At 41.9% G+C, this 22,718-nt stretch overlaps 1 protein-coding gene across 6 annotated transcripts in view; it reads left to right on the top strand.

Moving 5' to 3' along the window:
- Positions 1-22,718, top strand: part of IL17RB (interleukin 17 receptor B) — a 37,717-nt gene that overhangs the window by 5,318 nt on the left and 9,681 nt on the right. For 2 of the 6 annotated variants that reach the window (XM_043550456.1, XM_043550455.1), the window contains exons 3-7: positions 11,801-11,825; positions 14,827-14,967; positions 18,728-18,855; positions 19,899-20,025; positions 21,827-21,874. In XM_043550456.1, the coding sequence (XP_043406391.1) occupies positions 14,961-14,967; positions 18,728-18,855; positions 19,899-20,025; positions 21,827-21,874 (310 nt within the window). In that variant the 5' untranslated portion in view covers positions 11,801-11,825; positions 14,827-14,960. Of the gene's footprint in view, positions 1-9,586; positions 9,783-11,800; positions 11,826-14,826; positions 14,968-18,727; positions 18,856-19,898; positions 20,026-21,826; positions 21,875-22,718 lie in introns of those variants that run through there. The other 4 variants (XM_027830383.3, XM_043550454.1, XM_037903916.2 and 1 more) reach the window with 4 other exon arrangements.

The following is a 22,718-nucleotide window of genomic DNA, read 5'->3' as shown; positions in this document are numbered from 1 at the left end:
TAACACATTCCAGTGTTTCACCACTCTCCTAGTGAAAAAGTTTTTTCCTAATATCCAACCTAAACCTCCCCCACTGCAATTTGAGACCATGACTCCTTGTTCTGTCATCTGCTACCACTGAGAACAGCCTAGCTCCATCCTCTTTGGAACCCCCCTTCAGGTAGCTGAAGGCTGCTATCAAATCCCCCCTCACTCTTCTCTTCTGTAGACTAAATAATTCCAATTCTCTCAGCCTCTCCTCAGAAGTCATGTGTTCCAGTCCCCTAATCATTTTTGTTGCCCTCCGCTGGACTCTTTCCAATTTTTCCACATCCTTCTTGTAATGTGGGGCCCAAAACTGGACCCAGTACTCCAGATGAGGCCTCACCAATGTAGAATAGAGGGGAATGATCACATCCCTCGATCTGCTGGCAATGGCCCTACTTATACATCCCAAAATGCCATTGGCCTTCTTGGCAACAAGGGCACACTGTTGACTCATATCCAGCTTCTTGTCCACTGTAACCCCTAGGTCCTTTTCTGCAAAACTGCTGCCGAGCCATTCGGTCCCTAGTCTGTAGCGGTGAATGGGATTCTTCCGTCCTAAGTGCAGGACTCTGCTCTTGTCCTTGTTGAATCTCATCAGATTTCTTTTGGCCCAATCCTCTAATTTGTCTAGGTCCCTCTGTATCCTATCCCTACCCTCCAGCAAATCAACCTCTCCTCCCAGTTTTATGTCATCTGCAAACTTGCTGAGGGTGCAATCCACACCGTCCTCCAGATCATTTATGAAGATATTGAACAAAACCGGCCTGAGGACCAACCTTTGGGGCACTCCACTTGATACCAGCTGCCAACTAGACATGGAGCCATTGATCACTACCCGTTGAGCCTGACAATCTAGCCAACTTTCTATCCACCTTATAGTCCATTCATCCAGCCCATACTTCTTTAACTTGCTGGCAAGAATACTGTGGGAGACCGTGTCAAAAGCTTTGCTAAAGTCAAGGAACAACACGTCCACTGCTTTTCCCTCATCCCCAGAGCCAGTTATCTCGTCATAGAAGGCAATTAGATGAGTCAGGCATGACTTGCCCTTGGTGAATCCATGCTGACTGTTCCTGATCACTTTCCTCTCCTCTAAGTGCTTCAGAATTGATTCCTTGAGGACCTGCTCCATGATTTTTCCAGGGACTGAGGGGAGGCTGACTGGCCTGTAGTTCCCAGGATCCTCCTCCTTCCCTTTTTTAAAGATGGGCACTACATTAGACTTTTTCTAGTCGTCCAGGACTTCCCCCGATCACCATGAGTTTTCAAAGATAATGGCCAATGACTCTGCAATCACATCCACCAACTCCTTTAGCACTCTCGGATGCAGCACATCCGGCCCCATGGACTTGTGCTCGTCCAGCTTTTCTAAATAGTCCCGAACCAGCCCTCTGTGGAGAAAGAAGTGGTCACCTCCTCCCCATGCTGTGCTGCCCAGTGCAGTAGTCTGGGAGCTGACCTTGTTCGTGAAGACAGAGGCAAAAAAAAAGCATTGAGTACATTAGCTTTTTCCACATCCTCTGTCACTAGGTTGCCTCCCTCATTCAGTAAGGGGCCCACAGTTCCCTTGACTTTCTTCTTGTTGCTAACATACCTGAAGAAACCCTTCTTGTTACTCTTAACATCTCTTGCTAGCTGCAACTCCAGGTGTGATTTGGCCTTCCTGATTTTACTCCTGCATGCCCGAGCAAAATTTTTATACTCTTCCCTGGTCATTTGTCCAATCTTCCACTTCTTGTAAGCTTCCTTTTTGTGTTTAAGATCAGCAAGGATTTCACTGTGAAGCCAAGCTGGTTGCCTGCCATATTTACTATTTTTTCTACACATCAGGATGTTTTGTCCCTGTAACCTCAATAAGGATTCTTTAAAATACAGCCAACTCTCCTGGACTCCTTTCCCCCTCATGTTATTCTCCCAGGGGATCCTGCCCATCAGTTCCCTGAGGGAGTCAAAGTCTGCTTTTCTGAAGTCCAGGGTCTGTATTCTGCTGCTCTCCTTTCTTCCCTGTGTCAGGATCCTGAACTGGACCATCTCATGGTTACTGCCTTCCAGGTTCCCATCCACTTTTGCTTCCCCTACTAATTCTTCCCGGTTTGTGAGCAGCAGGTCAGGAAGAGCTCTGCCTCTAGTTGGTTCCTCCAGCACTTGCACCAGGAAATTATCCCCTACACTTTCCAAAAACTTCCTGGATTGTCTGTGCACCGCTGTTTTGCTCTCCCAGCAGATATCAGAGTGATTGAAGTCTCCCATGAGAACCAGGGCCTGCGATCTAGTAACTTCCGTGAGTTGCCGGAAGAAAGCCTCATCCACCTCCTCCCCCTGGTCCGGTGGTCTATAGCAGACTCCCACCACGACATCACCCTTGTTGTTCACACTTCTAAACTTAATCCAGAGACTCTCAGGTTTTTCTGCAGTTTCATACTTGAGCTCTGAGCAGTCATACTGCTCCCTTACATACAGTGCAACTCCCCCACCTTTTCTGCCCTGCCTGTCCTTCCTGAACAGTTTATATCCATCCATGACAGTACTCCAGTCATGTGAGTTATCCCACCAAGTCTGTGTTATTCCAATCACATCGTAATTCCTTGACTGTGCCAGGACTTCCAGTTCTCCCTGCTTGTTTCTCAGGCTTCTTGCATTTGTGTATAGGCACTTGAGATAACTTGCTGATCGTCCCTCTTTCTCAGTATGAGGCAGGAGCCCTCCCCTCTCGCACGCTCCTGCTCGTGCTTCCTCCCGGTATCCCACTTCCCCACTTAACTCAGGGCTTTGGTCTCCTTCCCCCGGTGAACCTAGTTTAAAGCCCTCCTCACTAGGTTAGCCAGCCTGCTTGCGAAGATGCTCTTCCCTCTCTTCATTAGGTGGAGCCCGTCTCTGCCTAGCACTCCTCCTTCTTGGAACACCATCCTGTGGTCAAAGAATCCAAAGCCTTCTCTCCGACACCACCTGCGTAGCCATTCGTTGACTTCCACAATTCGATGGTCTCTACCCAGGCCTTTTCCTTCCACAGGGAGGATGGACAAGAACACCACTTGCACTTCAAACTCCTTTATCCTTCTTTCCAGAGCCACGTAGTCTGCAGTGATCTGCTCAAGGTCATTCTTGGCAGTATCATTGGTGCCCACGTGGAGAAGCAGGAAGGGGTAGCAATCCGAGGGCTTGATGATTCTCGGCAGTCTCTCCATCACATCGTGAATCCTAGCTCCTGGCAAGCAGCAGACTTCTCGGTTTTCCCTCTCCACTCCCCTGCAGCCCAGACGGCATGACCTAGTAGTCATAAATGTTAGCAGATTTTGTATCATGGTGGTTGGGTGATCTGCTGTCACATAAAAGATATGAACACTGTTTATTTCTCAGCAGTGGAGATGGAGGGGCTGGTTTTTCTCATACATGGGTTTTATAATGGTATAACTGAGTTGACTTAAGTGGAGTTACCCCTGATTTTACTCCCATATGAAAAGAAAATCAGGACCTGAATGTATTATATAAACTAATTCCTCACTTTGGCCACTGATGAAGATGAGGGAAAAATCTAAGGGGAGGCTTAGTTTTAAGCAATGCCAGAAAAATAATTTTTAAAATGTGCTCTAAAAATGTCAAGTGTATTGTAAAAGAAATACATTCCTGATCACTGTGAGGTTGATAGTCTTCAGTTCTACAGTAACTGAAAATAACAGCTATGACTGGTGATGGTGAGAATGTAAAGCTGACCATTTATAGTAAGAGCAGAGAATAAGCCACTGATGATTCAGTCAGATGTTTCTGTTCTGTTGAAACTAATGAGAAATGGATGGAACATTCCTTGTTTGACATAGACCAAGAAGAATATGCTTTCTGTTCAGTGATATTTTTATTTTTAATGGAATGTTATAGGTGATTAGTTTCTTTTTGTTGATGAACTACTTTTATGGTTTTGGGGAAAAAAAAAACCTACCAAGTATTTCCTTTAGAAATACAGACTCCTGCTGTGTATGTGCATTAATGTTTTCCATTAACATTTGGTAAGAAAGTTCAGGGCCAGAACTTGTGACTCCATTGACTTCAATATAGCTATATCAATTTATGCCACCTCTGTACCTCTCTCAGAGTACACTTGGTTCTAATTTTCCATTACAACAAATGAATAATAGCTGTTGATGGTAGTGAGAGTTGTTTATGTATAGCCCCTGCAGAACAGACCCTATTATCCTGATTCTGCAGGACATCATGAGTTGGTGAGTTGAACAATAAGTAACTTATCTCATAAGCACTGACATATTCTGGCAACACAAGGATAAGGAGACTGAATTATTAATAGTTGATTGCCATGATTATGGAGCAAAAGCATAATGGACTGTAATGTCACAATAGGCTGACTGATGTTAGACTGATATTGAGCAGTTATGAAATTCCACAGATACTATATGTATGGTACACAATCAGGTCTGAAAGGCATATTCTAAAAATTTACTACAAGTTTGAGTTTGGTTCATTCTTTTTTTATTAAAAAGATCAAGTACAACAAGAAAAGACATTACAGAGGTATTATACAGGTAAAATAAATAAAAATAAAATACAAATGCCAGGGCTTTTCCCAAAGGTTTTTTAAAGCTTTTTTTTGTTTGTCTTTTTACATTAGAATTTTTTCACTTTGTGTGCCCTATTTTTGCTGGAGGCATGGACAGATACCTGAAGATTAGCAAGAGGATGACATGCAAAAGACAAGATTAAAATTTGAACAATTGTTAGGGGAAGGAAATGTCAGGCTGACTGTTATACTATTTAACTTAAAGTCCTGAAAAAGACTTGAAAGAAAAGCTCTGATAAAGATTCTCACACCTTTGTCCCTTCAGTTGAGGTCAGCAAATAGGTTTTTTAGTTACCTAATGAGTCAACTAGGGGGAAGAAAGTTAGATAAGACTTGATCTTTCTGATATTGCTAACGTAAAAAAACGAGCAGGAAAAGAAACTTTACAAAAACTTTTATTATACGTCGTAAAGGAGCAAATAAAATTTCAAATTTTGCAGGTCACCTTTAACAATAATTTATTTAATCTGCATAGCACAGTCAAGTCTAGTAGACTCTCCACAAGTGAGGGTCCCTCATGGATTTATAGAAGTAGCATACATTCTTACAAAGGATTAATACTTACTCGCAATGTTATCATATAGTTTATCCCTCAAAAAAGCTTCTCTTGTTTTGCATTGAAAAGGCAGTCATATTTAGGACTACTTCTACAACTCTTAAAATGCTTGCAGAATGTAACAAACTCACTGAACCAGGACTGCCTCCTTTTAGTTTTTGTAGTGGAACTTCTCCTGAAACCAGGGGGAACAAACTCTCTTCTTGGCAGGGTTTCCATTTCATTCACACAGCCTTTTTCACTTACTAGTAGAAAACTTACTTTCCAGCATCTGGCTGTAGCATACTCTAAGTCACACTCTCCCTTCCCCCACGCTCCCACATTCACACAAAAGAGTCTTTTATAAACTTCCCATGCAAAAGAGGAAGAAAAGAATGCTAACTCTTATTGGACCACAGTGCCTTCCCAAGCTAATATGGGGTCACATTGCAGAGAGACTTCTTGCTAAACTTTCACAAACATAGGAGTAACTATAAATAAGCCAAAGATACAGATAAAACATTCTAACACTGAACATAATATCCAGTATTAAATAAGTGCCTATTTCTTCTAGTCCAGTTTCTCTTGGATACTTACTTACCTCAACTGAAGGGAAGAAATTTGAGCATAAAATCTGCTGAGTTATTATGTAATTCACATTGTACTCTTTTGCTGGAGCGTGTTGCTGGCTGCCAGCAAGTGTGTCTTTGAGCTATGGGTAATCATAGGCCTCTTTGAAGTTGAGGGGCATGGTAGCCACGTTTCATTCACACTAAATGAGGGAGTTATTAAATGGCCCAAAGTGATACCTTAAACAATGCAAGCCACTGCCCAGCAGTGGGGTAATGTATACCCCAAATTAAAAAACATAGTAAGAGAACCAAACAAATGCCTCCGTGGCTAAACAACAAAATAAAAGAAGCAGTGAAGACACAAAGGCATCCTTTAAAAAGTGGAAGTTAAATCCTGGTGAGGAAAATAGACAGGAGCATAAACTCTGGCAAATGAAGTGTAAAAAAGTAATAGCTTTTTTTTTTTAAGTACCTCAGAGGCAGGAAGCCTGCTAAACAATCAGTGGGGCCACTGGCCGATCGAGATGCTAAAGGAGCACTCAGTGACAATAAGGCCATTGCGGAGAAACTAAATGAATTCGTTGCATCAGTCTTCATGGCTGAGGATGAGAGAAATTCCCAAACCTGAGCCATTCCTTTTAGGTGACAAATCTGAGGAACTGTCGCAGATTGAGGTGTTTTTAGAGGAAGTTTTAGAACAAATTGATAAACTAAACAGTAATAAGTCACCAGGACTAGATGGTACTCACCCAAGAGTTCTAAAGGAACTCAAATGTGAAATTGAAGAACTGCTAACTGTAGTTTGTAACCTATCATTTAAATCAGCTTCTGTACCAAATGACTGGAGAATAGCTAATGTGACACCAATTTTTAAAAAGGGCTCCAGAGATGATACCGGCAATTACAGGTCGGTGCAACTGACTTCAGTACAAGGCAAACTGGTTGAAACTATAGTAAAGAATAAAATTGTCAGACACATAGATGAACCTGATTTGTTGGGGAAAAGTCAACACGGTTTTTGTGAAGGGAAATCATGCCTCACCAATCTACTAGAATTCTTTGAAGGGGTCAAAAAACATGTGGACATGGGGGATCCAGTGGATATAGTGTACTTAGATTTTCAGAAAGCCTTTGACAGGGTCCCTCACCAAAGGCTCTTAAGCAAAGTAAGCTGTCATGGGATAAGAGGGAAGGTCCTCTCATGGATTGGTAACTGCTTAAAAGATAGGAAACAAAGGGTAGGAATAAATGGTCAGTTTTCAGAATGGAGAGCGGTAAATTGTGGTGTCCCTCAGGGGTTTGTACTGGGACCAGTCCTATTCAGCATATTCATAAATGATCTGAAAAAAAGGGTAAACAGTGAGGTGGCAAAATTTGCTGATGATACAAAACTATTCAAGATAGCTAAGTCCCAAGCAGACTGCGAAGAGTTACAAAAGGCTTTCACAAAACTGGGTGACTGGGCAACAAAATAGCAGATGAAATTCAGTGTTGATAAATGCAAAGTAATGCACATTGGAAAACATAATCCCAACTATACATATAAAATGGTGGGGTTTAATTAGCTGTTCCCACTCAAGAAAGAGATCTTGGAGTCATTGTGGATAGTTCTCTGAAAACATCCACTCAATGTGCAGCAGCCATCAAAAAAGGACATGATGGTGGAATCTGCTTGGTGCAACAAGTGGTCAGTGATGACAGTCATTAATCACTCTCTCATCACCGACCCATCATCTGTCTACCTGGTTTTGATCTGCCAAGCCACCTGTGTTCATCTCTGAATCAGTTTGAACAGGACAGAGCAACTGTGCAGCTAGTCTCTTTAAATGGGGGCTTTCTAATGACTCGCAATGCAGCTGTGGTCAACTTCAGACAGTGTCCAGGGCCGACTTATTTATTTCGACAGCGGGCTACTGGCTCTCCACCTGGCTGATGATGATGCCATTAAATGGCTGGGCACATTGTGCATACACAAATGACTGTTCAGAGAAACAGAACGTTGTGTAAATTCTTTGTAAAACAGGACTGCACCAAAGAAATACTTGATTGATGTAATCAATTTATCCTGCTAACAGAAACAGCCCAGCATGGCCCTGAATATTGGCTAACTGCTCAAACCCCAGGGGCAACAATGCTATTGACTTGAGACCATTATGGCCTATTCAAAAGATGACTACTCAAAGTTATTAAAAAGCATGTTTTGTACTGATTTTTTTTCTTTCATGTATTTAAACATATTGTTAAGCAGTCTACCCTCAAATGTATAACCTACCTTAACATTCCTGTAAGTTAGGAACATAGGACATAGGAATTGCTTTACCAAATCAGATCAACTCGTAATCAACTAGGCCAGTATCCTGGCTCTGACAATGGTTGCTGTTTGATTCAAAAGAAGGTGAAGGAAGGTGTATTGGAATAACCTGTTCTGTTTCTTCAGAAGCTCTGTCAGCTAGTGTATGCACAGAAACAATAAATTTTCTACCCATTTCATTATTTTATTCTATCCAATGTAAATGTGGATATTTTCCATATAAAATATTTAATCCTTTTTTGAATCCTGCTAAGTTACTGGCCACAATGGTATCTTGTGTTAAAAGTAAATCTTTGATCAGTGTTAAATTTGTTGGCTTTCAAATTGTTGAAAAATGTTCTAAAGATATTTGTTTTTAAATTACTGTTGCTACGTAATTTAGAAAGAACAGACCAAAGAGCCAACTAGCTAATGTTTTCGTTCCACCTATACATAGATCATTGAGGCCACTTACAGCAATATAGCTACTCCTAAAGTGTGTGTAGAGTGGTACTCAGTCCTCATGTGATTACCAAAATCTACAGACCTGAGATGATAAAGTTGCCACAGTATATTTGTCTATAAATCAGAATTGTATGTTTGTATACCACATGCCCAGACCTGTATGTTTCTGAAATTATGCTGAACAGTTTGTCCTTGTCTATACTTGCAATTAAACCAAGTCTGGCACTTTTTTCTTTTGGGATTATTTTTTTCTCAGCATGTTCTTTTACCTTAAGAATGTCAAGTCTGATCTTCCCTGATTTGATGGAGGACCTTCTAAATGTTTTAGAAACTTTACTGTGGGCTCTAAAACCAAACTGAAGAGGTGGGCAGAGGCATCCTTGCTCCAAAATGTTTGTTGGTTATTATAGTTAAATATGGGTTAACAAAAACAAACAAAAACTATAGCTTTCAAGCAGCCAGACTTAAAAATCCTTCCCCACTCAATTGGTCAGTTTCAGTCTCTTGGTTCCTGTGATGTCACTATTGTGTTAGTTCTCCAGATGTTAGTGCCCATCACACAGACAGGACCTGACTTTCTAACATAAAGAACAAGGAGCGGAAAAAACATATTCTTTATGCCTCACAAAAAAGCAACACCGAGTACCAGCCCATTCTTTCCCTGTAACACCAGGGATGGATTCAGTCCGAGGACTTGATCACTCTTTGTTGCTGAGCACTCCACTTCACTGCTGTCCATGGTGAGCAGCTCTAAAATCCAGAAAACGAGGCATGCAAAGAGTTAAAGCTGAAAATATAGCAAGATATTTTGTTTTATTAATTACATGACCTCAGCTATTGTATAGGCTTCCCCAGAATGGGAGGGATCTTGCAGCTTAGCTAGGCACAGCAGAAAGATTCCAGGAGGGGGATGTCAGGTTTTACTCTGAGCCTTGTTTTTGCTACTCCTTGTGTGTTGTAAAAGTGACTTTTCTAAGTTACAATGAGTGTATTCCTTCTTCTGTTTATGTATTGGCTTTGAGCCAAAGCTCTTTAGGGGTTGATTTGTACTGCGGTGTTTTCAGACTCGCTGACAGGCCAAATCTGGGGGAGTGGGAGGGGAAAGGCTTTGAGTAATACATTGGCTGTGAGGGAGGTGGAGGGGCCTCTACGCCCTTGATACCGAGCTTAGGCTTTCAGTGATTTGTAGTGAGTAGAGTCCCAGGAAGAGCAGAGGGGAATCTCAGCCAAGGTGCATTGCTCCTGCAAGTGGAGATGACTCTAGCAGCCAGTGTCCTGCTGAGCTTGGTGCTGAGTAGCTGTGGTTCCTGGGGACAAGGTTGGCCGGTAAGATACAAGGAGGGAGGATAACCCACCCCTCTTCCGCTTCTACCCATTCCCATCAAATGGAGTTGAAGAGCTTTTCACTCCAATCTGTGCAAAAGGTGGCTGATTCTTTGTGCACTAGAAAGGGATGGATGTCACAGAGTGGGTGGTAACAGCTGTGTAACCGTCCTCCCTGTTTGAGTGGGACACTGCTTTAAATCTGCAGAGTCTGCTTCCAGCCCCTATTAGTCAGTATATTTGTTTCCCTAAATTAATGGGGGTTAGTGGGGGAGTTGTCATTTGCTTTTCCAAGAATGCCTGTTGATAGGTTTCAGAGTGGTAGCGGTGTTAGTCCGTATCAGCAAAAAAAAAACCCCGAGGAGTATTTGTGGCACCTTAGAGACTAACAAATTTATTTGGGCATAAGCCCATGACAGCTTATGTCCAAATAAATTTGTTAGTCTGTAAGGTGACACAAGTACTCCTCGTTTTTGTTTTTGTTTTTTTGTTGATAGTCATAAGGAAGGTAGAGGAGGCAGAATTATCAAAGAGAGGGTATAATATGTGTATGACAGGCATGAGAGCAGGCTGTGCTCCTGCTCAGTAACTTCTGACTGTCAAGTCGTTCCCCCCGCCCCCCCCAAAAAAACAAACAAAAAACCAGTATCCTATCTCCAAAAATGGCCAGCATCAGACGTTTCAGTCAGGTGAAAGAAACCTAGCAGTAGGCAGATGTTGGATAATAACCTACTATGAAGGTCTCGTCCTAACCCACAGCCTCATAGAGATTGGTTTAAACTCCAAAGCGTGAGGATTTATATCCCTTTCAATATCTTTTTTTACAATAGCTGCTCCTATTGCACCAAAATCCCTAGACATCCAGGCACAACAGTACCTCAAAAACGTGGCTCCAGATAATTTTAGGCCTCACCATCCCCTAAATTCTGCTAGATAAATAGGTGGCAGATTCTTTGGTTCTGGCTGGCTTTATGTGGGTTGGTTGTGTTTTCATTCGGACTCTGATGCTCTATTGCACAGTGCTTAGATGCCATTCAACCCCATGTTAAAAGATGTCAGTGTGAGGTGAAAACATTTTGCTAGCAGGCAACATTTCACAGTCTTAGGATCTTCTCTTCTGGGTCCGTGCCGTTAAACTGGAATATAGTCTGTCATGTCCAAGTGTCATTAGTCACAAAATGTCATTGTGCACTACAACTTTGCTATGAAAAGGACATGTAAAATGCAGAATGAAAAAGAAAAAAAGTAAGAAGGCTACGTTGCTTTTTACATCAGTCCATCCTCATTCTGCAAACTAGCAAACACAGAGCAGCATATTTATAGAGTTAGAATCTTGTAGAAATGATTGAAACAACGACCTAAAGGTGCACTTCTGTCATTTTCTGAAGGAAATACATACAGTGTGTATGGTAACACCCATTGCTTCATGTTCTCTATGTATATAAATCTCCCCACTGTATTTTCCACTGAATGCATCCGATGAAGTGAGCTGTAGCTCATGAAAGCTTATGCTCAAATAAATTTGTTAGTCTCTAAGGTGCCACAAGTACTCCTTTTCTTCTTGCGAATACAGACAAACACGGCTGCTACTCTGAAACCATACATTACATAGTATGTCATGAATTTTAAAAATTAATCTTTAAATATCATATATGGATTTTTCTTCTCCTCTGTTGATATTTGAGTCTTTGCAGCAAGGAGAAGTTGACCAGCCTTCAAGGGAAACTGTTAAACTGATTATACTTCTGGCAGGATATTTTTATTTAAAGTAAAGCAACCTGTGTTTTAAAAAGAGCAATAATTTTATTCTCTAATTTATTTCAGTGTTAGAAATTTTAGACAGTGCTTGTAACTATAGTATGTACATAATTTTCAGGGAGAAGTATGATTTTGTTTCAAGTTAATGCTGTCTCTTTAAAGTTGGGATTTTAATATGTTAAAAGTATAGGGAATTTCTATCTTTAGAGTAGATCTGTCTTCTTTTAGTTTGTTTTATTTTAATGCTGTTTTCTTTCTTACAGTCTATTAACTGTGGCTTTGAAACTGGTATGTATAAATAAAATGGATCTCTTTACACTGTTAAAAGAGGTACCTAATTAAAAATAGCTAATCTGTGATTATTCAGGTTTAGGCAGCGAGTAATATGGGCGTGGTGCCCCTGCACCATCAATATTCATGAAGGTGGGCCCGGCTCCACCAATGTTTGGGCCCCAGGCCCCGTGCTTTGGGGGGCCCCGCGCCCTGGCTTGGCAACGGGGGGCACTCTCACCCCAGGGACAGCCACCCTCCTCCCCCCACGTCCCTGCGTGCTGCAGAGAGTCGCTGAGCCAGCTCCCAGCCCAGAAAGGGACAGGCACACACAGCTGTGGGGACAGACAGATGGGGCGGGGGAGGAGCAGTGATGGGCACCCAGGGGCTGGCATTAAGTACTGAGGTGGCTTCCTGGGGGGGTTATAGCAACCCTCCCCCCGCCGCAGACCAGACCCAGGCTGCAGCTGGCTCCGTCCATCACTCCCCCCCACCCCACAGAGACCCACACAACCCTTTGCCCCCCCAAAAGACTCCCCCACCTGCCCCTGTGCCCCCATCACCCCCTCTCCAGAGAGCCCCCCCTTTGTGCCTCCAGAGACAGCTCCCCTCCCCCCTGCCTCCCCTGCTCACTACAGTCTTCCCCTCCCAAGCTCATTGGCCGGGAGGCTCCCAACCCGTTGGCCATCACGGCTTATGGGAGCTGCACCTGAGGCAGCCTGCCTGACCGTGTCTCCACAGCAGGGGGAGGGGGAGCCACAGATGAGCAAGCCCCAGTCATCATCACAGGCACAGCAATTCTCTGGGTATTTAATTTCACAGAAGCAAGTGGTCCCTTCTGACCTAAATATCTATGAATCTAAGTAATTCAATCTAATTGTCCTTTCCAGGCAGTTTGTGGCTTTTCGTGTAAGGAAACTTACAATTTCTTTACAAAGAAGTCCATTTATAGTTTTTCACTTGAGAAGTATATTTTCTGGTTGTTCATAAGCTCATTTATTTTGTTAACTCAGTTTCATAGGCAATTTTCAAAGTCATTTATTGTACCTGGTTTTTCCATTGGCCCAAAAACACATTGAAGATGTGCAGATTTTTATTTCTGTGTGCCAAACTACGTTATATAGAAACGTAAATGTTGTTGGAGCTAGAAAACCCCTGGAAGGGTAAGGTCCCTTCAGGAAATTGTCCTCAAGTCATTCATTCTTCTGGGTATTCTATTCTATTGTTCCCTCCTATAGTGATCGTGATCAGTGTTTTCACCCACAGGGGAGAGGCACAAGATTGGGTCAATCCTGCAGCGACTCTGCTTCTACCCTTGTTTTCTGTCTGCTCCCTCTACCAGCCCCTTTGGTCTCCCTAGGATTCACCCTACCATTGCTTTCTCTGGAGCTTCTCATGAAGTAAAGTCTATCATTACAGGTTCTTATCTCTGTAATGTATTTAATTTTGATGTATTTATTAAGTGTTAATTAATGCACGATGGGAGTCCCCCTTCAGCCCTCTGTATAAATTGATCCCCTTCTTTCCATATGTTTTGCCCATAGGGTTTTCTGCAACCCTAGGGCAGCCAGCAATAACCCCTGTGCCTTTGCAATGGGGTGAGGGAAGGGGACCATGGGTTCCTTATTTATGTGATTTGCAAGAAGTGTTATCATTACTCAGGGTACCAAATGTGTTTAAATGATATAAGTGCCTTGTAAAATCCCAAAGCAAGCTCATTTTCATTTCTCATGTAATAATCTCATATTCAATATACACACATTTTAAATTAATTATGTGAGTTTAATTTATTATTATTATTATTATTATTTTATTATTAGCTAGGTTACTGGGTTTTTTTTCAGTGTGGAAAATTCTGTGCTTTTTTAGGGGTTGAATGACTGAATGACATAATAACCCCCACCCCCCAAAAAAATCACTAAGTCCGGTAATTTTGTCAAGTGTCCGTCATGCAACACTACCCCTGCCCCGTGCTTCATGGAGGTGCGGGGTCCAGGGCGGCCTGGGGGGCTAGCAGGGGGCCTGGTGTCCCCCTGAAGCACGGGGCCACCCAAAGCGTGGGGCCCAGGGCAGTTGCCCCAGTCCGTCCTATGGACGGGATGGCTCTGCTTGGGCACCACCAAAAATTATACAAATGTGACACCCCTACGGCACGCTGCCTGATAAGGTGAGCCTTGCTCCTGCCACTTTGCTATTAGCGTTGACTTTTCTTTTTTTTAAAGCTTTCTCTCTCTGATAAGAGACAGTTTCCAGTTGGATAGATTTTCTCCATCTCTTTTCTCAGTCTCTATCAAGTACTTGACTCCCTTCCAAACTGTCTCCCACTTGACTGTTGGCCAGGTACACTGACATAGTATGGGTGGTTTCAGCCACTACCACAGCAGAGAAGGTAGTTCTGTATCTTTATTCATTCATTGCAGAATTTCTGATCTCTTACAGGAGACCCTGAGTACAGCTACATTGTCCCAGCTCACAATACTGTCTCAGGAGCAGTACTAGTTTAGAGCCTGGAGATATCTCATTTGTGTTGATGGCATTGGGAGGACATTCCCCCCCTCCCACCTCCATATTTTAGATATTGCTCTATTTCTTGGTAAAAAAAACCAAAAAACCCTGGTTTACATTAAATGCAGTTAAATGTGCTTATTAATACAGGAAAGACACTGCAAATGTCGTCAATGTACATGATTTCCAAACTTATGCTCAGACTGACTTTATAAGATATATCTGATTTGAAGTTTCTCAGCACATGAAAAGAATGTATCATTTAGTTACATAAGAACAAACAATCAGAGTTTTTGAAATGAACTGTTAGTGTCAGAAACAGAATCTGCTGGGTGCATGGGAGAGGAGTGGTTTTCCTAATGGTAAATTCTTGTTTCTGAGACACAAAAAGTGATTATTTTCATAAGTAGGTGAAAAATACCAGTAGAATTCACAGACTGATTGACAATATGGAATGTGTTTAAATACTAGGTAGCTGCTCTACTTTTAACTCATGTCTACTCATCTTTGCAAGGTCCTGCTCATGAGTTGAGAAAGTGGTACAATCTAACACCGGCAGATCTTCATAATCTCACTGCCCAGTTAATTGAAACAGAAGTGGAGACACACTTCAGGTCATATCTTATAAATATCAGCTGGACCCTCAGCATGGATGGTAGGTGTGACATCCAAGTACATAAGACTATACAATATAATATTTCCTTTTGAATTTAGTGCTTGTGAAGCATGTTGCATTAACAGCCCTGAACACCGATATCCTCCAAGCACACAACAGGAATAGTGGCAGTGAAAGCTTCTTTATGCTGCCCTGCCATCTTTTCTCTGTCTTGAATGGAAGGAAACACTTTTAAGAGCAAGTCTGTCTGCATGGCCCATTTGACACTTGGCTTCTCCATAGAAACTACTAACCATGGTGTCAGTTGTTGACGACTGTGCTGGTGAGTTTTCTCATGTGGGACACTTGTCAAATGGGAAGTGGATTGAGACCATCAACCATCAATTATAGGTTTCAGAGTAGCAGCCATGTTAGTCTGTGTCCGCAAAAAGAAAAGGAGGACTTGTGGCACCTTAGACACTAACAAATTTATTTGAGCATAAGCTTTTGTGAGCTACAGCTCACTTCATCGGATGCATGCAGTGGAAAATACAGTGGGGAGATTTATATACACAGAGAACATGAAACAATGGGTGTTACCATCCACACTGTAATGAGAGTGATCAGGTAAGGTGAACTATTACCAGCAGGAGAACGGGGTGGGGGGGGGAACCTTTTGTAGTGATAATCAAGGTGGGCCATTTCCAACAGGTGACAAGAACGTCTGAGGAACAGCGGGGGCGGGCGGAATAAACATGGGGAAATAGTTTTACTTTGTGTAATGACCCATCCACTACCAGTCTTTATTCAAGCCTAAGTAAATTGTATCCAGTTTGCAAATTAATTCCAATTCAGCACTATCTTGTTGGAGTCTGTTTTTGAAGTTTTTTTGTTGAAGAATTGCCACTTTTAGGTCTGTAATCAAGTGACCAAAGAGACTGAGGTGTTCTCTGACTGGTTTTTGAATGTTATAATTCTTGACGTCTGATTTGTGTCCATTTATTCTTTTACGTAGAGACTGCCTGCTTTGGCCAATGTACATGGCAGAGGGGCATTGCTGGCACATGATGGCATATATCACATTGGTAGATGTGCAGGTGAACGAGCCTCTGATAGTGTGGCTGATGCGATTAGGCCCTATGATGGTGTCCCCTGAATAGATATGTGGACACAGTTGGCAACGGGCTTTGTTGCAAGGATAGGTTCCTGGGTTAGTGGTTCTGTTGTGTGGTGTGTGGTTGCTGGTGAGTATTTGCTTCAGGTTGGGGGGCTGTCTGTAAGCAAGGACTGGCCTGTCTCCCAAGATCTGTGAGAGTGATGGGTCCTCCTTCAGGATAGGTTGTAGATCCTTGATGAAACGTTGGAGAGGTTTTAGTTGGGGGCTGATGGTGATGGCTAGTGGCGTTCTGTTATTTTCTTTGTTAGGCCTGTCCTGTAGTAGGTAACTTCTGGGTACTCTTCTGGCTCTGTCAATCTGTTTCTTCACTTCAGCAGGTGGGTATTGTAGTTGTAAGAACGCTTGATAGAGATCTTGTAGGTGTTTGTCTCTGTCTGAGGGGTTGGAGCAAATGCGGTTGTATCATAGAGCTTGGCTGTAGACAATGGATCGTGTGGTGTGGTCTGCATAAAAGCTGGAGGCATGTAGGTAGGCATAGCGGTCAGTAGGTTTCCGGTATAGGGTGGTGTTTATGTGACCATCGCTTATTAGCACCGTAGTGTCCAGGAAGTGGATCTCTTGTGTGGACTGGTCCAGGCTGAGGTTGATGGTGGGATGGAAATTGTTGAAATCATGGTGGAATTCCTCAAGGGCTTCTTTTCCATGGGTCCAGATGATGAAGATGTCATCAAAGTAGTACAAGTAGAGTAGGGACATTAGGGGACGAGAGCTGAGGAAGCGTTGTTCTAAGTCAGCTATAAAAATGTTGGCATACTTTGGGGCCATGCAGGTACCCATAGCAGTGCCGCTGATTTGAAGGTATACATTGTCCCCAAATGTGAAATAGTTATGGGTGAGGACAAAGTCACAATGTTCAGCCACCAGGTTTGCCGTGACATTATCGGGGATACTGTTCCTGACGGCTTGTAGTCCATCTTTGTGTGGAATGTTGGTGTAGAGGACTTCTACGTCCATAGTGGCCAGGATGCAGTTTTCAGGAAGATCACCGATGGATTGTAGTTTCCTCAGGAAGTCAGTGGTGTCTCAAAGATAGCTGGGAGTGCTGGTAGCATAGGGCCTGAGTTACAGTTAATCTCTTGCAGGCATGCTTTCTAGCCAACAAACCACAACCTTAAAAGTCATTGTTTGTTCATTTTTCAATTCCTCTCTACCTCCCACTCTCCCCATCCCCCACATATGATTTTTTCTTTTGTTAACAGTAGTAACTGAATCATGTGGTCAGGGGGTTCAGAGGATTGTGCAGTTTGCTCTAACAGAGCGGTTCTCAAACTGTGGGTCGGGACCCCAAAGTGGGTCGCAACCCCATTTTAATGGGGTTGCCAGGGCCAGCGTTAGACTTGCTGGGGTCCCAGGGCTGAAGCCAAAGCCCAAGGGCTTCAGCCAGGGTGGCAGGGCTCATGCTCCACCCCGACTCTGCCCCTGGTCTGGAGTCATGTAGTAATTTTTGTTGTCAGAAGAGGGCCTTGGTACAATGAAGTTTGAAAACCACTGCTCTAACATTTAATCATAGTTACTGTGATCTTTGTCATGGCAATTCCTAGCACATACATGTGCATGCAAATCAAAGGATAGTCATGTTAGTACAAATGTAATGGAAATACAGTTTTAGAAATCAGACATTGCTTTGTACTCAAAAAAATCTCAATATTTTAAGCATTTTTCATTTTTAGTACAAACCACTAGAACTCTACATATGTTGTGATAAGTGTCAATGTAGGAGTTGATGTGCCACTATCAAAGATTGTTTTTTTAAACTCAACTGGCTCCAGGCTTCATTTTAAGCCCCCTCTCTTTTTTGTAACCTTGTAGAGGGAAAATCTCATGAATAAGCTTCGGGGCTGTGGGTGAAGTATTCACTGATTTCACAGTGCTGTATGCATCACTGAGGTGAATGTAGCTGGTATATTCCAGCAGCAAACTTTTAACTAAGTTTGTAACTTGTTAGTGACATAGTTGGCTCTAATCATACACACACAATATAGTTAATAAACAGTTAGTAAGCACAGCAGCTAATCATATGCCAGCCTAGCCATAATGGCTTATGCTGGTTTATAGTTGTTTTTCTTTAACCAGTTCATAACATTGTTTCTTTGCTGTATATGGAGAACCCACCTAATAATACATGTGTATGGCCTCTTTTTCTTCCTCACAGCTTTTTGGTAGAAGGACATCCCAGAGCATATTACCTCACGTATTGCTACTGATGCTCTAACCTTGCTACGGCACTCTGGGATAGCTGCCTAGATTTTCCCAGAGTGCACTGCTACACATAAAAGTTAGTGTTGTAGTTATAGATGTACTGTATACATATGATTGAGCTGTGAAAAGAGATGCGTTATGGACTTAACTTAGTCAAGTTTGTTTTAACTTGGTCAGATGAGTCTGGCAACAACTGGTTATTACAAAAACATGGTGATAGCTAAGACCATGGTTTATACTGTAAATAGAGCCAGAGGGTTAAGAGTATCATGACAACCTTAAAATATCATTGCTCTCATTAGTTTATGCAAGGATCTATTGTATCACTATAGTTTTCTCTGTTTAATACTGCACACGGTTTATTTTATTTCTTTATGTATGAGCAGCAAAGATCTATGCAAATATTTATATCTATGAATACCATTTTTTCTTCTTTACTTCCAGCCAGCATCAAAGAACTCACAGCTACAAAGATCTGTGTGATGAGTAAAGGAACTAGAGAACATTTTGAGTGTGTTCGGTGCAATTACACAGAGAAGTTTCAAAGTCAAACCATGCTTGGGAATAGAAGAGTAAGAACATTTTAAAAAAAGTGATTATTTTGTCATTTGTTGTTGTTCGGGAGGAGAGAGTAGGGAGGTGTCATTTAAAAATTAAGGCCAGATCATTCCTCTGTGCCACAGTTAATGCACAGAGGGCTGATAAAGAATGAGCTGTGAATTGGACTCCTTCAGAAAATTTAGTAAAACGGGTTTAGCTGTACAAACCTGCATTTTTTCAGACACTGGCAGAGGGAAAAGCTGTGTGGAGGACCTAGCTGCGCCTTTTCCCGTGGCAGCATGTCTCCCCAATAAGTTCTGCTCCCATGCTGTCTCTGTGTTTTGGAGCTCACAGTACAAAGGGGCAGCCAATATGAGATAATACAGACTCGTTCAGTATTATCTTTCATTTCACGATCAGAGGGTAGGGGATGGTATCCTGGATGGCAGCCCTCCTCCCAAACTGCCCTCTCCAATCTTGTGGAACCCCAAGCCCATGATACACCAGTGGTGAATTTCTAAAAGACTGAGGAACTAGGACAGCTTGATGTGAAGCCATTGCTCCTTCTTTCTGCACTTCTACCTCCCCAAATATGCCTGATCTGGCTCCCGTGAATGCATGAAAATGACAGGGATGATTAGCTTTGTGGTATCTTTCAAATGTTAGTTGTTGTTTTTTAATTATTACTAAGATGAAGAGAAACCCTGGGTTTTCAAAGCTGGATTTGGATGTCTTATTCTGAATACAGTGCTTTCCAAGTATATAGGATTGGAAATGAAATTTGTTATTCTACCAGGCATAAACTGATATTGGAAAAGTTACTGAATGATTTTTGGTATCAGGATCTTAAGAACCAAACAAGTTTCACAGCAGTGTGTATCTCAGACATTCTATGTACCTTAAAATTATATTTTTCACTGTTTCAATGTACATCTCTCTCAGTATTTAATGATTTGAGAGGAAAATTCTCTTCTCAGTTATACCAGCACAGCTCACAGAGTTCACTGAAGTTGCCAAGCATAACTGAAAGAAGAATTTGGCCCTCAAAACTGCTGTTTTAATTGTTTTGTTTTAGTGGCAGTTCCACTACATTGGATTCCCTGTAGAACCAGAAATATCTTATTCTGTCAGTGCTTACAACCTTCCCCCAGCAAATATATATGAGGATTCTCCATCAAAATCCATCATGTTAACTTCACCAGGTAATTTACCAGTCTCTATTTAACCTGGTTCATATGAAAATCTCATTTATGATACTAAATTATTTCCAGACTTTATTGTATAGGATGTTTTGAAAAGCTAGGAATCAACAAAAACAAATGTATTTTTATATTTAAACAGACTGCATAATAAACATGCAGATGCAGAGATAATTAATTCAGCTTTAATAACACATCCTTAGTTACTTTTTCCATCCAAGCTCTCCTTTCTCTTCCTACTTTCTTTCTCTCTAACTTCTAGTAACAGGTAAAGTCAGTTTTTTAAAGCAGAAAACTGTCGGCTTTGTAGATTTTTTTTTTTATGATGTCACACCTGTGGCTAACTTTATTCTCACTTTTAGTTCTTAATAAACTAATCAAGAATATTAAGCTTTCTCTAAAATTATAAGGCAGCTTGGTAATAGGCTAAGTGTTCAAAAAGTGGGGCCAGATGGCTCAGGTGATTCTGAGTGACCAATCCTTGTTTGGTGACTCTGTGAAATGAGTATTTGTTCCAAGTGAACAAGGTTTCCATACCACAACAAGCACCATCACAAGTGATACTACAACTGGCATCCATCTTGGCACTCAGGAAGCTATATGGGTATCCACACTACCTTCACATCTAGATTTGTACTTCCCCCCACCAGGGTTAAGGTGCTGCCTGTGCTGTACTTGTTCTGTAGACAGATAGAGGATTGTCCTCTTCCAGGGCTGTCAATTTAGCATCTTTAAAAAGCACTATGTTCACTTTGTTTTTAAATCACTGTAAGCAAGCATGGCCTTGTCTTTTCTTTTCTTGTTTAGATTTTTAACTGCTGGGAATTAGATAATTAAAAAGCAGAGGAAGCAATTCAGGGGCCTTTTTTTTTTTTTAACTGTGGTAATATAATAGAATATAAGGGTTGGAAGAGACCTCAGGAGGTCATCTAGTCCAACCCCCTGCTCAAAGCAGGACCAATGCCCAGCTAAATCATCCCAGCCAGGGCTTTGTCAAGCCAGGCCTTAAAAACCTCTAAGGATAGAGATTCCACCACCTCCCTAGATAACCCATTCCAGTGCTTCCCACCCTCCCAGTGAAATGGTTTTTCCTAATATCCAACCTAGACCTCCCCCACTGCAACTTGAGACCATTGCTTCTTGTTCTGTCATCTGCCACCACTGAGAACAGCTTAGCACCATCCTCTTTGGCACCGCTTTTCAGGTAGTTGAAGGCTGCTATCAAATTCCCCCTCACTCTTCTCTTCTGCAGACTAAATAATCCCAGTTCCCTCAGCCTCTCCTCATAAGTCATGTGTCCCAGCCCCCTAACCATTTTCATTGTCCTCTGCTGGACTCTCTCCAACTTGTCCACATCCCTTCTGTAGTGGGGGGACCAACCTTCTTAGTGGAGGTAGATGCATGTATTACGTGTGAAGAGGCTTCTAATGCTATCAGAAAGGCCAAGTTTTTTTTGTTTGGGTTCATAAATTGCCACCAGAAGATTTTATCTGAAGAGAATCATGTGTCTGTAGCGTGGTTACCTGCATACATAAGCAGAGCTGCCCACATTTTTGTGCGTGAGACAAGGGAGAAGGATGTTACACTTCCAAAATGGGAGAACTAAATGAGGAGATGAGAATGCTGCTTGTGGAGCTCATTTCATAGGAGCTGCCCAGGAATGCAAATAACTCTAATTGTGATATCTACAGTTTGTTGGTGAGAAATAACTTCATATGCGCACGTGATAGGCTTCAATGAAAATATATAGCTGCAAAGAGATAATATATTTGCTAAAATATATAAAATCCATTTAAATCCACAGGTTGTAAAGATAATGTAATGAAATACAGCAAAAGTTGCATAGAAGTGGGTAAGTGCAATAGATGTATCTTTGGATTTATTTTCACAAATGTAGCAATATGGACAATCTTGGTATTTATTTTCTACCTTATAAAACCTTTAAAATACTGAAAAGGGGGGATGAACACGTTGGGGCCAATTTCAGTGCCAGGATATACATGCAGTCAATGAGAAGAAAGAAAACTGCTCATAACTCTTCACAAGCTTATATTTATCCAACCTTGAATAGGCCCATAAGGGACTATCTGCCCTTTGAGACTAATTAAATAAAAAAATCCCATGTAAATGTGCAAATATTGAAATCAAACTATCTTGTCCCCTGTAGTTTTGACAAACAGCCCTCCTTGTATCCTTTTGGACATTCTTTGTAATAAAGAATCCGCAATCCCAGCTATGAAGGGATGGAGTGAATGCTGCTGCTGTTAAATAGGAACCTAAATCAGAGACCTAAATCTGAATCTTGCTTCTGGTACCAAATTTGAATTCCCCTGAAATCAGAAGTTTGAGAATCCTGCACATTCCTAAAGTAGCAGTAGGCACAGTCTAAATTAGAGGATATTTCCATACTTCCTAATCTAATATATTGTGGGATCGAGAGATTAATTTGGCATGTGTTTATAAGATGGTAGAGTTAGTCCAGTTACCACTGGACAGGTCCTAGATTGCAAAAGGCACCTGTGATGAGGCAAAGGAATTCCATACAGGATCTGGTAGGGAGGAGGCTAAAAAGCCTTTGTGAATTTGTTTGAGTCTTAAATATGCGGGACATGTTTGCCACTTTCATTTTAAAATATCAGTGCCTGAACTCAGCAGCAACATAGCTACTTTGACCAACCACTCTTCTGACTTGCCAC

This window comes from Chelonia mydas, chromosome 7 (assembly GCF_015237465.2).
Source record: "Chelonia mydas isolate rCheMyd1 chromosome 7, rCheMyd1.pri.v2, whole genome shotgun sequence".
Classification (NCBI taxonomy): domain Eukaryota; kingdom Metazoa; phylum Chordata; order Testudines; family Cheloniidae; genus Chelonia; species Chelonia mydas.
The sequence above is the reverse complement of the archived record's forward strand: the minus strand, read 5'-3'. Positions and strand labels throughout refer to the sequence as shown.